The 17,021-nt window shown below is 37.6% G+C and overlaps 1 protein-coding gene across 1 annotated transcript in view; it reads right to left on the minus strand.

Annotated features, from left to right (window-relative positions):
* LOC143719386 (integrin alpha-11-like) overlaps positions 1–17,021 on the minus strand; it is a gene marked incomplete at its 3' end in the record, with an annotated part of 54,892 nt that overhangs the window by 24,469 nt on the left and 13,402 nt on the right. Inside the window, exons 3-10 of the mRNA XM_077209743.1 lie at positions 12,548–12,657; positions 12,371–12,462; positions 10,855–10,969; positions 10,642–10,769; positions 8,374–8,522; positions 6,705–6,849; positions 5,901–6,063; positions 3,641–3,711 (exon numbers count right to left, since the gene is read on the minus strand). Coding sequence (XP_077065858.1) covers positions 3,641–3,711; positions 5,901–6,063; positions 6,705–6,849; positions 8,374–8,522; positions 10,642–10,769; positions 10,855–10,969; positions 12,371–12,462; positions 12,548–12,657 — 973 coding nt within the window. The remainder of the gene's footprint in view (positions 1–3,640; positions 3,712–5,900; positions 6,064–6,704; positions 6,850–8,373; positions 8,523–10,641; positions 10,770–10,854; positions 10,970–12,370; positions 12,463–12,547; positions 12,658–17,021) is intronic.

A 17,021-nucleotide genomic window follows, 5' to 3' on the forward strand; every position in this document is an offset into this window, starting at 1 on the left:
TGCAAGTACAGGACTTGCTACTACTAATATATATGCAACACGCTGCTGTGAGCAAGTAAGACATGATGCTGCTGTACAGAATAGCATACATGAATTACCCGTAGCAGATCTATACAGGTGGAGCTGGGGAAGGTGGAGGGTTTCTTAGGGCGCTTTCACACTTGGTTCGATTGCCTGTTCCGAACCCGAGTTCGATTGCTCCGCCCTCCCCCTGCCCCCGATGGACTGTGTTCACATTATATTATTTGTATCCGAACCATGGTACGCTTGCGTCATCAAGCTGCAGCTGGCGCGTAATCGTGTTCCTTGTTATCCGGCACTGCTATGAATTAGTGCTGGGCGGTTTGACCAAAAATTTATATCACGTTTTTTTTTCAAAATTATGTTAAAATTACCGGTTTTCTGGTTTATGAATTTTTTTTTTCATGCATAATCAGGTGTTCAAAGCATTTTCTACTGGTTGAGAGAGGAATTACAGCAGTAAATTGACTTAGGATGGTCTATTTTACTGTCATTAATGAATATTGTAGAATAGAATAGCGCCCTGTATAACCTAAAATTGTTATTTCTTAACGTTCTAATAACGTTCTTCCAACCAGGAAATAACGTTAATACAACGTTTATATAACGGGAGAATTGAACGTTCTTATAACGTTTTGAATAAAGTTCTTATAACCAAGAAATTACGTTAATACAACGTCTAAAACACTGGAATTTTTGAATGTTCCTAGAACATTCAGAAATAATGTTTTTATAACTTAATGGGAACGTTCTGAAAACGTTCTTATAACCTAAAATTGTTTGCTGGGGAAGAGGAGAGATTCGCGATTGTACTGAACACGTTTTAAGTGCAGGATTATCTGAGCGAGCCCAGAGAAAATAGACCTATTCTAACAAGAGCAGCGTGTATCTGAGAGCGCGGCACATTATATTCCGCGCGCGAGCAGAGAGATTCGCGCTCGTGCATTATATTAATGTACTTTCGCGCTACAATAATGCGCTCTCGACATTTGACAGGAAAATAACGCCATAGTCCTGCCGCATCCGTCTTCCCTGTAACGTAACACCAGAGCACTGCTGTTTACCCATAGACAGTAAAAGAAAACTGCTGTTTACCCTCGCCTCGCTGCTTAGAAGTGCAACATTGTGAAGGGTCCGTCTGAAACAGTGTCGCGCGGCGCAACGTAACGTTCGTTCCGAACATTGTGTAATTAAATACATCGGTATGGCGGCATATTAAAAAAATAATATCATAACAAAAATATACACCGGTTTTCGGTATGAACCGGTATACCGCCCAGCACTACTATGATTGAAAAGGCGTCAAAATGGATAGAATTGCTCGCTTCACATTTGTTTTGTTTTTTTAACCTTTGGTTTTGTTTTCATAGAAAACATACAGAAACACACTTGTGTCTGTCTGCCGCAAAAGTACTAAAATCATTCCAAAGACAATTTTTGCGGAGGCAAGCATTAATCATCTCTCTGCTTGCGGTGCGTCAATCCCGCTTTTCGTGAAGGTAAGTGTATACACACACACACACACACACACACACACACACACACACACACACACACACACACACACACACACACACACACACACACACACACACACACACACACACACACACACACACACACACACACTGACGACTGTCCTGTCGACCACATTATACATTATACGTCATCAAGAGCGGTTCACTTCCACGGTTTGGTTCGATTGCGTTCATATCAGCAGCGAACCGTACTGGAGTTCACATGAACCGTACCCCAGACCACCTTTTTAAGCGGACCCGAGTACGGTTTGCGGGTGCGCAACCCCCGGGTTCGGAAGTCAGCGTTCACATCATCCAAACGAACCGAACTCTGACGTCTTTCTAACCCGGGTGTGCACCAAAAGTGCTAGTGTGAAAGCCCCCTTAAAGTAACTGCTACAACCAATGCTGACCAAGTATTTTCAAGGTTGAGCGGTGAGCTCATTGGCTACTGATACAGCAGGAACCAATCAGCTCTGCCATATAGAGAATGATGTGATTGCAAGCAGATTGAGTTAAGGACCAATCAGTCTGCGCCATCTAGAGTTTCGTAACAGAACTTTGTATTAGTTAAGTATTTCATTGCCATCAACATGAACATGAACATTGATCCATTTAAGCACTTTGAGCGTCACCACAGAAACTAATCATAGGCTTAGAGTTGATTTAAAGGTAAAACAACCAAAAACATTGTTGCTTAACCTTTAAATTAAAATATATAAATGTATCCTAATTAATAAAAATGCATTTCTTTAATGGAATTTGGGTAAAAAGAAATATATTATTTATATCTATATATATCTATATCTATATCTATCTATATATATAAAAATAAATAATCACAATTATGCTGCCTTCTAAGATACTTTAATCCAAAATCTAAAGCAGTAACATCCTTTGTGGAGAAGGCAGTCCCACAATGCATTGCAAACTTAGAGATGCAGACGATGTGCGGTAGATGTTCATTATAAATTCACTCAATATTTGTGTGTTCTTTGTATTTTTATGCTTGTTGGAGTATCAATATTGACAGACTCTATTGGAATCAATTGCAATTATTATTCAAACAAGTTGCCTATCGAGTAAATCAGATTCTATTTCATTTTCTATTCTATTTCACCAACAGAGGCAGAAGACAGCAGTTTTGCAACCAAGTGAATTTTTTTGTTGTTGAGGCCTGGCACCTCTTTAGCTCTTTACAAAACAAAAGCAGTGAAAACTAGCATACCATGTCCGTGTCAGCGGCCCAAGCTAATAAACTGACTTCCAAACCTTTTATTTTCATCTGATTAGGTTTTATTTACTGCAGGCTTGATGGACAATGAAGTCTTTTCCTTATAAAACGAAACAAAGTCATTCCTTTAAAAACATTTACAGCCACGAGCATATAAGGCAATTCTTTCTTTACAAATAAAGTCACATGCACAAGCGTGCACATAAAACACAAGGGCACGTGTGCGAGCGTGTTTGTGTGAGGGTTCCTCACCCAGAGAACGTAATTCAGCAAAACCATATGTGTTCTCTGGACCTCGTTCCCTCCAGAATGAAAAAAACTTTCCGAGACGTTATCTCCCGTCTCGAATTGCCACTGTCAAGAGCAGCTCCTGGGATCCAACAGTGAAAGTTATGAAAAAAATGTTATTTTTCTCCGGCCTTCACCTAACCCTGTCTAAAACCCCTCTCCTCCGTGAAAAATAGTCCTTTTCTCAGAAGAAAAGTCATTTTCATGCCGCTCACTTTCAAGAAGTCTGTTGCTCACAGGATGTGGAACAGCTTCAAACGCAAACAAACCTTATTTTAATTGAAAGAGTGGCATTTCATGCTTCTGTCGGGCCCTAAAAGGCCGTATCTCAGGTTTGTTTTCCCATGGGCACAGAGCGGTAAACAAATCATTCTTTCAATGACTCTTTATTTTGACTGATGCCGTAGTTTCTGCTCCAGGCTGATGCAAGAGCTTCAAACTCAATCACAGAGTGCAAAGAGGAAAATAACAGCATTTCGTGCACCTCACTGAGTACTTACAGTAATATAATTCTCCACACATTAGTGCTGTTGTCAATATTTACATTTCTTCAGCTTGAAATGGATGGAGATCCACTCACCTCTACGATATGTGTGGAGAATCCAGCTTGAGACATCTGCAAACCAAAGGCTGTGCCATTCTGGTTGGTGCCTGCAGAAAAGTAAAAAAATTAGTGTATTACTGTGCAAAATTCACTGTGATGATGCTAATGTGTTGTGTGTGTGTGTGTGGCAGGCTGTCGCTGTAGTTATGTTGCTGTGCAGTCAATAGGGTATTCTGAGGCCCTGTTTACACTTGATATTAAAGGACAATTCCGGCCAAAAATGAACCTAGGGGTAAATAACACATGGCAGGGCCTGAATTTCGTTTTGGAAAATAGGGGGGAAATCCCCCTTTAGGTCATTCTTATGGGGGGGATTTTTTTTAATTTGAGGGAGGAGGTTTTTTTTAGACAATTTTTAAAAAATACGTTTAGCTAAATGTTTGCTCACTCGTTGTATTTGTGTTTTTACAATGGGGTCATTTTTTTTAGTTTACACAACAAAAGGAAGCTTGATTTCAATCTTTGAATTAAATTGAAAAAAGTAGCACAAATAAATACATGAAATAAAGAGAAAAGTTTAGGTCTAACACTAGTATTCAGAAATAGCCTACTACAGAAACGGAAAAAAGTAATCAAATGTAAAATAACACGGAATAGTCTTTTAGTCCTGTATAATTTGAATACATAGGCTATTAATCCTGATTCCTTACAATTAATGCTGTCTTTTGTTGTTTTATATACAATAATGACGGACACATTTTAGGCTACTCTCACTTTAAGAGCTAGTGCACGGATCCACGTTCACATGTTGCGTGTAAAGCGCAGTCCGCGCCACTTTCTCCTCTTTTAAAAAGGGCTCCCTGTTGCTTAGCAATCATGAGCCACGTTCTCCATGAAGACGAAGACGTTTCAGCAAAGGATGAACGTGCAAAAGACGTAACGTGAACGGCCCATACTGTTTTCATTATAGTGTCACATGCATTTTCTTTTTGTATTATTGTTTTAAGACATAACCGATTGTGTTTGAGACGATACTCCCCAAGACTGGAATTAAGACAATGTTTTGTGCTTTTGACCATTAAAGCGCTATAATTCACGAAAAATAACTCAGTTTTGTTACTCACGAGCTGTTTGTTATGCGGGTTAAAATCGCTTGAATGTTTAAATAGGTAAGACTTAAAAAGACGCACAAATTATAAACATCAGTGACGATGCAATGGCCGATTGTGCAAGTGACATTTCCATCAAATGTCCTGAAACGCGAGAGTCTAGTATCACCGCCCTCAGCTGCAGCGCGATTGGCTTGCCTTGTGTAACCTATTTTAAGAGACAGAGAAGACGCGGCATTGGCAGAATCACTCACGCTGTTTGTGAAATTGCGTCTCGCAGAATGTTTTAAAATGACTGATTTGATCTTATAATCTGTTAGGTTAAATTTACTCATAGGCCTACATGCTATATTGAATGAATGTTTGCGGGAATTTCCCGCATTATAAACGCACGACCTGCAGGAATGATTAAAATGACGCGCAATACCCGCAATCCCGCACCGAAATTCGAGCCCTGCATGGGTACCGAGACGACCGTTCTCTGGGATGCGTTTTCATGATAATCGAATATACACAGTTTTAACGTTAGTTTTAGTTTATAACCACAGATTAGCTTATAACGCTAGTGTATGGGGCATCGAATAAGTAAAAATAAAAATCGCTAGTTAATACCACTAACAAGGCTCAAAATAGCCCCACACTAACATGCTAGCATAATGAGGGTCACTACCTGCAAACCGAAGCATTGAGAACTGTGTAAGTGTTCAGACAGTTTAATAAGAAGATACTTTATAAAGATAGTACACTTCGCGTATACAGGCAGAAGCCATCTTTGGAAAACAGTCTCGACCAGTTCGGTTAGGCGTTCGTGGTTCGACTGGTCGAGACGAAAAATGAAAAATCGAGCCAAAATCAAATTTTTCGTTTTTTTAACAAAACAAAAAACGAATTAACAAGCTGGTTTTCATTTCTCGTTATTCCATTCCAAACAGGAAATGAAATGATCAAAACGCACACGGACCGCAGTCCAATCTCTTGTGTTATTATGAATGACGTCAGCGACTAGTCATAACAGTCGACTCGACTTTGATGTCACAACAGTCGACTTCAAAAAATCTTAAGTCGTTATGAGTGGTCTTTAGCATGTTTATATGCGTTCTGGTGGTTTTCTGTGGCATTCTGGTCTCTAGATACAGCTTAAGCATGGGATTATGCTTATATTTAACATTTATTTACTAATTTTATACCCTCCAAGCTGAAGATCTTTTCTCCCAGAGCATCAACGATATCCTTCAGGGCCGACTCGTCGGTGACGCTGAAGAAGTGCTCCTCGGGATCAGTGGCAATGAACTTGATTTCCCTCAGAAAAGCTTCAGGATTGATTCCTCGCCGATTGTAGTAGCCAAGAACCTGTATTTAAAATCCGTTGCATTAAATTTTGTGCATTTTATTTTACAGTACGCGCACTACCATGTACTTACCAAAGAAAGGCAATATAAGGTAACTACACTGTAAAAAATGTATTGTCAAATTAACAGTAACTTAGTGGCAACAATTATCCAGTAGTTGCTGTATTTTATTCAACAGTAAAATTACCGTAACACTAACTACAGTAGTGTTAAGCATACTGTAAAATTAAATACATTATTTTCCTGTAATTTTTACCATGTTGAAGTACAGTATTACACCATTGATTTTTAATAATACTGTATAGTGTTATACAGTTATGAAATGTTATTTTAATTCTTTTATAGTGCTACTGTGTAACATGTAGAAATAATTTTAACTGTTAATGTAAATAGAAAAAAGAACAATTGAAGCACAACAAGGTTTATTGTGTATACTTTGGTTAAAGTTATTGTAATTACTATGAGTACATAGTATGTAAATGGGGAACAGGGCTGTAAAATAAATATCAGAATTATGTTCACCTGTTCGATCTGTGCACCTGTTTGAAAATAACTCAAGAGTTTGAGTTACATGACTAACGGACCAAAGGAAACCTGAATAACACATCTGGAGGATTTTACTGGAAAGAAGCAGTAACTCACCGCAATACCATACAAGGTGATATTATCCTTCTCACTTTCTTCCACGGCTTTCTGTAAGTCTGGGCTGTCGTGTGATTCTCCATCAGTGATGACAATCATGACTTTCTTAGCGTCTGGACGACCTCCTTGTTTGAATGCTTGAGTGCTGTTATAAATGCATATACAGTACACACTGTAAATGAGTGAATAGCACTCAAAAAATAAATCTTTGGCTGATTTTGATTCAAAATACCACAATATTAACCCCCCGAAAAAACAACTATTTTAAATAACAACATAATAGAACATTAACATATTAATTCTCCCCATTTACTCATCTTGGTTAAAATGCATAAAATAACACTTTATTTCAACATTTACCAGCCCCATGAAAAGCATGATGCGAAATGGAAATCCTGTTTTCTTTATTTTTTCGAGCTACTTGATTGAAACATGTTCTTTTAACATGAAATCATTGAGTTAAGCCAAAAAGTAACATGAAGCTATCTTGTTTGAACTAGAAATCTGATGCGATGATGCTTAGTACTTGAGCTTTGATTATAATTAAATTAATTGGTACAAAGGGATGTTATTCATAAATAAATTTCCCAGTTTAACATTATTTCTGTTAGCTGATCCAAAATGACTCTTCGATTTTTTGTGATTTGTGCAATTTTAAATCACCTTGACTCCTTTGATTTGCCTTATTTTCATTGTAAATAACACTCAAAAAAATATTTTTTGCCTCTTGTTAAATTTAATTAATTAAAATAAGCAAAAGTGACACGATTGTTTAATATTTTGTCACAACTTAATTTAATTGTGTTCAATCAACCTAATATATTTAAAACTGAAGTTTACTTAATTAATTAGTGTGAAAACTACATGAATAACTGGGCAGTGGACCTGTAGTTCCCAGCATGCTTTGCAAGGGACTGCATTAGGAGGGTAAATTAAAGTGTTATTTTATGTGTTTTTCAGTAAATGGAAAGATGTTGTTAGTTAATGTTAGTATTTAATGTTCAGTTATGTTAGAAACTTAGAGGACTTTCTGTAATGTTTTTGAAATTTGTGGTTACCATTATCCTGTGTTAAGGATATGGGCACTCACACTACATATGCATTAAACCTTAAACAGAACCGCATAGGTCATATATCTAATATTACTATGTAAAAAGTTGTTCAAATTAAATTGAACACTAGTAGCTACTATCATTGGAAGTAACTGGAGAGTCAAATTAGCTTAAATTATAATGTTGGGGATTTTAGGCAGGACAAAAATTAAATCTAGTTAACTTGACAAACCTTTATCTAGTAGGAATGACAATTATTTTAGTAGTCTTGACTAAAGTAATTTAAGTTCATACAGCAAGATTACAACAAATAATTTCAAACTGATTAGATTTTGTTGGTAAAATGTAATTCAATTTCATGGAAAAGTTTTCTTTAAAGCGGAACTTGGCAACTATTTCAACTGAATAAAACCGTTTAGAAATCATTTAGATGGTTTAATAACCTGTTTCCAGTGAGAATGGTGACTTTCCCCCCCAGTAATCAGCAAAGAAATGACTAGAGTTGCCAAGTTCCCCTTTAATTTAGTTAAGTTCGTTCAACAGCTTGTTTTTTTGAGTGAATGATGCACAGAAGTTTATGGATGGCAGACAGACAAAGCACAAACATGCCGGTGTACCGAGCCGCGTTAATCCCGAGAGCCGTCCGCGTCTCCTCTCCACCTCGCTGGTCGATATTCTTAGCCGCCGCTACAACCTCATCAACCGTACGGAAATCATCCAGCCGAAACTCGTTCACTACTCGAGCACCGTACTGCACCACACCTACCTGGACAACAGGACACAACACCATCTACATTACACTTGCTTTTACATCACACACTCTTGTCAAATTCTGTTGTTCAATTTAAGGCTGGAATACACTACATGATTTTGGTCCAGAATTCAGTGTTAGTTGTCTCAAGTCTCTAGATTTCAGTTAACAGATTCCAGAGGTGGGCGGTAACAAAGTACATTTACTTGAGTACTGTACTTGAGTACACTTTTTGAGTATCTGTACTTTACTTGAGTATTATTTTTTCTGGAAACTTTAACTTCACTACATTTGAAAGACAAATATCGTACTTTTTACTGCACTACATTTCTGTCAAAGTCCTTGAGTAGAGAGTAGTAACGTCAGTCAGGGAATGAATTTGGTTGCAGGCTGTGTGTGTGTGTGTGTTTGGTTGGAAAACAAAAGTCGGGTTGACGTCAGAACCGAATGATGTTGGACACTGACTAATTTTGGTTTCTGACATCAACCCGATTTTAATTTTCAACCACGATACAACGTTGGAGATTAACGCCAATCTGACGTTGGATTCTGATTTTGGAGTCCAAAATCCTTTTAGTTGGATTTTCATTTTCAACGTTGGGTTTGGTCTTCTAAATGCGAATTTTGTCATCGTTTTGGAGCACACTAGCTTATAGATAACAGTAAGGCTAACATATTCATACTAAAAGCCAAAAAACTTTAAATAGGGCATTATTTGAGGGGACAGCCATTTGTGTGTCCGAAACCATTGTGGACGTTATTGAGTGACACTTATTCAATCTCACATTCAATCCCACTACTGGAACTGTGTTCTAGAAATAATGTGATATTGATATGAGGACGTAGATTCAGACGCATACGGTACTGTAAGAATTACATACAACAATGCAACAATAAAAAACAATGCATTGACATTTACTTTTGATAGTTAAGTAGGCTACTTTTAAAAACGAGTACTTCGGTAATTTTACTTGAGTAAAAATCGGTCTTTACAACTTTTACTTGTAACGGAGTAATATTTGACCAGTAGTATCTGTATTCACTCAAGTAAGGAAGTTGTGTACTTTGTCCGCACTGAGAAACACACACGATGCACACACACCAGTCCTTCTCTGTCAACTATGAGCTGTTGTAACCCTATACTTCTACCTGAGTAATGAATGTGAATATTTTTAGTTGTGTACTTTCTCCAGCTCTGACAGGTTCTGATTCAATCCAGTCGTCGGAGATCATACACGTGAAAAAATGCTTGGGCGGATTTTAATGCTGCGTCCAAAATAAAATACATCCCTACTATAGTATTTTTATTTTATCCTTTATTTTACCAGGATAGTGTGTGAAAAACAGTACGCCAAAAGAGGAGTATGTCCGAATACTGTGGCTACATCCGAAACTGCATACTCTCTTGAGGAGGTACTTATTTTGACTAAGTAATTACTTCACGACCGCTAAAAAGTGTTCTATATAGTATGAATGTAATCTGGACATACTACATTCATCATGTTGTCATTATCATGTGACCAACCAGAGCATCAGTTGCGTTGCTTCACTGCCATTCACAAATCCTCTGAATGCCTGGGAATCCCTCTCCTCTCATGAGATAGTAAAGTGTCCATCTTATGCACACTAATCTCGTAGTTCATCCGGATATTTTAAATACTAAGTACTGTGAATTCGGACAAACTACTGTTTTTCGTTTACTATATAATAGGAAAGTTTGCGATTTCCGACGCAGCCATATTGTTTACATATGTCATGTCTCTCCTAGCAAAAAGGTCTACGTTTTTGCTTGAGTTTGTTGCGTTCGAAATGACTTGAAAGGTCGTGTGTGTGATTCTAATTCGGCAAGTATAATGCCTGGTGTTTTAATATTCGTTTTGAAAGGTCGCGTAGTGTAGTCCAGCCTTTAGTAACTAATGCATGAAACAACTTTTGCAATCTAGATATTTCCATATTGCATCATCATTAATATTCTATTAAAATGTGTATATTTTCTTTAAATTATCAGATTTGTTTGAACCATTTCGAAGCCTCACGAGTGCAGTATAACTGCTGTTTTTGTACAACCCAACGCCTTCATAAATCTAAGTCAGAACAGTCCAAACTGATTTTCCAGGTGATAATTCAGACGCACCTGGATCTGTCCTAGACCGATGTTAAACTTCTGTAGCACATTTATCAGGAAATCTTGAACCTCATACCAGGGGTAGATGGAGTTGGACCCATCTAACACAATCACTATGTCCATGTAGGTCTCGCATCCTGAGGAGAAACTGATGCTGTCAGAAAGCATGTGATGAAAGCAGATTACTTTAAGAAGCGTCATCAATGAAGAGTCTGAGTTTACTTTGAAAGGCCGGAGCGATGCTGTGGGTGAAGTTGAAGCTGCGATCGACTCTCGAACAGATGCCCGTGCTGTAGTAGGAACTTCCACACTCGTACGACCACAGCGGCCCACATGCCTAAAACACAGTCAGCAGGAAACCGTTCACAACCCATTTGTGCATTCAGCATTTTTATGAAAAATAATGAAATTATTTGGTAACACTTTACAATAAGGTTCATTAGTTAACATGAACTGCACGTATACAGCATTTATTAATCTTTGTTAGTTAATTTCAACATTTACTAATACTTTATTAAAATCTTGTTAACGATAGTTTTAGAAAAACAACTTTATTTCAACTATTCGTTTAGTTATTTTTGTTTTGTTTGCGCACAAAAAGTATTCTCGTCGCTTGATAAACTTAAGATTGAGCCACTTTAGTCACTTGGGCTATTTTAACGATGTCTTTGATAACTTTAATAAGTTTCAATCCCTTAGAAGCCTATGGAGGAGTGATCCAGCTCTCAGATTTAATCAAAAATATTTTAATTCGTGTCCCGAAGATGAACGAAGGTCTTACGGTGTTGAACAACATGAGGGAGAGTAAATACTGACAGAGTTTTCATTTTTGGGTGAACTATCCCTTTAACAAAGATGAACAAATACAGAAACAAAAGGATTGCTCATGGCTAATTCATGTTAGTTAATACATTAACTAATGTTAACTTATGAAGCTTATTGTAAAGTGTTACCAATTATATTAGAATAACGTGCAATGATGAATAGTTCTCAATACGAGTAGGTGTGTGTGTAAGGTTGGGCGAGACTACCGTTGAATTCTCTTGATAAAAGTTGCTTTTGATTGCTTTTAGAAAGAAAATAAGTTGAGTTGAGTGCAGATTTTCTCTGTAACATTTCCGAAATGCACTTTCTGTAAAGCTGCTCTGAGACAATGTGTATTGTGAAAAGCGCTATACAAATACATTTGAATTGAATTGAATTGAATTGTAATAATAGCATATTTGCGATCCAATGTGTATCTTTGTTTGAACTCTGGAGACCGTCAAAGGTTTCTATTTACAGCATGTTTTTGCAGCGTTGAGCAACGTAGCCAATCACAAACATATCTGTTGATCTCTTGAATGCATTGGCCAATCAGACGTGTTTTAAGTTAGCAGAACAATTTCTGAGTTCTACACGCTCGCAAATCTTATCATTATAACAAACAATTACATAAATGAGAGATTCATTGTGCAGGCAGCTTTATTGATTATAACGGGACTTTGTGAGATCGCTATGAACTAAGATGAGTGACAGCTTTTTAGTGTCAGCTTTTTAGCTTTGTGAACGTAGATGCTTTAATAACACAGAATTTTAACTCCCAGCCAAATTATTAGATTATTACAATTATTATTTTTTAGAGAGGGAGTGCATCTCTCCTTAGCCTTACCCTGGAGTGGGTTAACCATCCACCGATGAGTAGGATCATTGAAAAAGTAAATATAGTAGTTGGCATTAAAGTGAACATGTATATTACCACAAAGCTGTTATCCTTGGGGTTGGAGGTGAGAGTCATTCCCAACCTCATTTTCTCTTTGCGTTCGGACACGTTGTTTAGGGATATCTTTCCTTGAAAAGTCCAGAGAAAAAATATCACAAAATGTTTTGTTGCAATCTGCCTTAATATTGCGGTGTCCGAAGGGTGATGTGATACCTAGATGCAGTCGTGAGCAGTTTGTTGCTGGTTTGCTGTCTAGTGGACATCTGTAGACGTCACCTGTCTGATGTTCACCGCTTTTCTCAAAGGGAGCTCCTACTAAGAGCCTGAAATACAAGAAAATTGTTTCTAAACCCTTTGGTGCTCTTCGTACGTCGGTCAAAAATGACCGAATTTTATTATTTTTCTTTAATGAAAGGAATGTACTTTAGTTTAGTTCAATAATAGTTCTTAAATTATATTTACTCTGTATTTATAATCAATTTATTCACGTTTTCAGCATAGACCTGAAAATTTAAATTCCAAGTTAAACTCTTGTAAATCTTGAATGCTTTAGAGCACAGACTTAAATTTGATCTCTTTTCAAATACAACACATGGCAGATTATTGCACAAGTAAAAAAAAGTTACAGAATGTTATGTTTATTGTTATTAAAAATGCATAAAAATACTATTTAATTTTTATATGAAATGCATATTTTCAAAAACATGTTTATCTCTAAATCTGCAAGAAAATCAAAGCCATAATTCTAAACAAGTTGTGTTCCAAATGTGAGGTTGATATCTCAGTAACTGAGCTTTCAGTGTGTGTGTGTGTGTGTTTGGCTGCAGTACCGAACGCTTCCACTAGACGTAATCCGTCTCACATTAATTTCCAATGCGCTCATTTTTGACCGCGAGGAGCACAAGTGTGACTTTTTTTTCCAGGACAATTTAACCTTTTCGAATCATGTCCATGATTTCGTTTTTTGAGTTCACATAGTAAGTGCCAAAACCTTTACCAAGTTTCGTACCATTCCGATAAAGTAAAAAATTCTAAAAACACAAAACAACCAAAGAGCACCAGAGGGTATACTTACACAGCATGCTTTATTTGATCATGTTTAACTGTTTGATGTATTCTGTAGTCATGCATCATGCTTAATTCAAATGCATTATTAAATTATAAAACTAAGCCTTTTGACAACCACCTTGAAGACCATCAAAAATACAATATCAACCTTAGCATCTAGCATCATGGAGAGAAGTTTTGCTCTCCAGCAAAAGTAGCGGTAGCACAACTGTCCAAACAGTCATTTTACGAGAAACACAAACAGGATCACAAGTTCAACATTCCAGCAGCGTTCCAGTCGAAGTCATTCACTCCCTGATGGGAAGAAAACGCTATGAGCCCAGCAGCAATAATCGCTAAGCAGATTTTTCCAGCTTCTGAGGTAGGCTAAGTTTGAGACCGAGCCAATACCAGAAACCAACAGCAAAACTCAGTAAAGCCGTTCACGTTGAGATCAAGACGTTTAGAACTACATGACAAAACCGCATCCCACAGTTTGGCCTGTGAGATCCATCCATGTTAATGTTTACATTCCTCATCGGCCACTACGACCGCCGATCACAAAAACACTGCTGATTTTTGTTTTGTTTATATCTTTTATTATTAGTATTATTTTTTATAAAAAACATTTTTATTTATTTTTCTCTCTGTGTTCAGTGGGAAAGGGGGAAAATGGTAAAAACAAGGAGCATTGTTAACTCTTTCTGTATATTATACGTTTCTCTGTTCTTCCTTCAATAAAAATATTATATAAAAAAAAAAGCCCACTGCTGTCAGTCAATCATATATATATATATATCCGCAGTCTTGTCATATTGTCAATATGAACCCCCCATCACAGCATAAACTAGTCTGAGGTGGTTTGTTGGTTTTAACTGATAACTTTCACTAATCAGTTTGATTTCATATAGGTTTTTGCCAGTTAAAACTAGCTGAAAACCAACTAAACCTATAAATACCAGCAAACTAAGAGTGCTTTAAACTAGTCTTTTCAGAAGGGAATTTATTTTATGGCATGGTAAAAAAGTATGGTAATCTTTCAGTACTATGCTATAAAATAACATCGTAGGGGTTGTTTTTGTTTTCAGACACATTTGTTTTTTTGGTAGGCTATATGCAGCACTCAGTTCCCACAATGCACTGCTCTCTGAACATCAGTCATTATTGGAATGTACCGTTACTCTTTGGCACCCGTAGTGAAGGTTTAGTCTATCCTGAGGTAAAGTTATTTGAAGAACGTCTGTTAAACCCAGTCTTTTTTTCCAGGTCATCCGATGCTAATACAACATGCCAGGGTTTTCAGAATAAATTGGAGATCAACATCTGAAAAGATGATGGTTCATCTTTCTCAGCCTAAACAACCTATGACTATTCAAACAAACACTTAAATAAATAGTGTTGTCATATGTCAAACTAATTTCTCTGTGAATCCATATAGTTTGAATGAGCTATTTTCTATTTGGATATTGAATGTCATATCTAGGCAGTTTGTTTGGGTTTTCCACTTAACAAAGCCATTGTAGAGTCTGATATTTCATCCTATAATCATGATTTGGTTAGCAGCAAACCATATGATTTCATTATGGTGGAGAAACGCTTCTATTCACTCTGATTAGCTTTCATAGCATGCATTCAATGTAAGATTGCACAAAATAAATTGTCATTTCAAGATATAAAGCATACATGCAGTATATAAACGCAGTGGTTAAACATTGGGACTGGCAGCTGGAAGCCTCTGGGTTCAGACCCCATCAAGGTTGATTGATAAACTACAACTTTACAACAATCCCCTAAGCAGTTGTGATTGAAATAGAGAAAATAGTACTGCAACAAATACAGAGCTATCTGAACATGAATAACATTTCGGAAATATTTCAGTCAGGTTTCAGGAAATATCACAGCACAGAGTCTGCCCTGCCGAAAGTTTAAATTACATTTTTTAAACCGTGGACACAGGTGATCATGCTATTATGGTGTTATTGGATTTGAGCGCAGCATTTGATACTATAGATCACAAGATCCTTATGTCCCGTCTCGAACAGTGTGGAGGGATCAAGGGAAACGCTTTTTTTTAATCTTTATTTGATTGGGACAGTGCATTTTAATGAACATAACATGGAGTACACGTATGTAAAAATGCCGGATTTTAGCCAAAGGCTAATTTCCATCCGTAGTCCCACGGGACTAAAATGGTTCAATTCGTTTTTGTCAAACAGAAGCTTTTCTTGCTGCCAGGGGCGTCATGCAAGCCAAAATTCTGGGGGGGCACAATCTGAGACGTTGCAATTGTTTTCTGACGGGTGATATGGATCATGTTAGGAGGGGTCGGGGGGTTTCTCGCCCTGAAAATGTTTAAATTCTGGCTGCTAAACATACCATTTCAATGCAGTTTGGATAACAACTATGCTGTAGCTTTCGAACGGGTAGCCTATCTTTTTACACTGCATTTGAATTAGCTGCCTGATCTGTGAAGAACCGTGAATAACAGTCTATGGGAGAAACATCAAGTCGATGCCTTGATAACGTTAGGTTGGATTTTGCAGTTAGCCTACAACAAATTTAACACCCTCGTTTCTATGAAACAATTGAACCAGCTGGAGACTTTGACAAAAGACAAAACAGAACAGATGTTTCAAAACCGATCAGATAACGTTCCTATGGCTTATTGGCTTTGTATGGCAGGCAGAAACGTTAGCCAACTAGTTAACGGTTAGACTAGGCTAGCTATCGGTAACGTTACATTGACACAACTTAAGTTAATGCTCTGAATTCTGAGCTAATATCAAATCCATAACTTTTTGATCAAGTTAAAATTTCCAGGTCAACCACAAATAATCCCACTACCTTTTAATATCATCCGATAACTAATTCAATGCCGAATTGTTGCTTTGCCCAGTTACCACTTCAAGACCATCTGTAAAACATTGCCAGCTCAACGTGCGAGACGAGTGAGTTGCTTGAACACACACAGCAAAGATTCTAGAGCGATACGCGATTTGATATACACAGACACCATATTAGGAAAAGGGGCGGGCTGATGCTGGCGGATTTATTACACATCCAGAAGAATACATTTGAGTCGTTATAGGCTCTGGTAATTATGGAGCATAATAAGAATAAAGTTGTGACAGAAAAATTACCAGGGAGGAAAAATCTGAGGGGGCACGTGCCCTCACTTTGAATGGGCATGACGCCACTGGCTGCAGCCCCTCTTAATTCTGGAGTTCCGCAGAGATCTATTTTAGCCCCTATTCTCTTCTCTCTGTACATGCTTCCGTTGGGCTCCATTTTTACACTCAAATTTATCTGCCTTTGAAACTGAGGGATTCAGATACACTGCAACCTTTATTTGAATGCTAATGGCTCGTTTCCACTGAGCGGTACGGTACAGTTCGGTACGGTACGCAATTATTTGCGTTTCCACTGTCAAAAGTTGTGAATGGTACCAAAAAGCCAAACCGTACCGTACCACTTTTTGGGTACCCTTCCGTTGGGGTACCTAGCACAGTGGTACGGTACTAAAGGGAGGAGCTAGACTCACTGCAGAACGCTGATTGGTTGACAGAGATCGTCACTTGCGCGTGCTACAAGGGGAATGACAACATAAGAAGCGCCATTGTTTAATATACAGTTGGAATGT

The sequence above is a fragment of the Siphateles boraxobius genome, unplaced genomic scaffold, assembly GCF_051911475.1.
Source record: "Siphateles boraxobius isolate OS27281-9 unplaced genomic scaffold, OSU_SipBor_1 62, whole genome shotgun sequence".
NCBI classification, from domain to species: domain Eukaryota; kingdom Metazoa; phylum Chordata; class Actinopteri; order Cypriniformes; family Leuciscidae; genus Siphateles; species Siphateles boraxobius.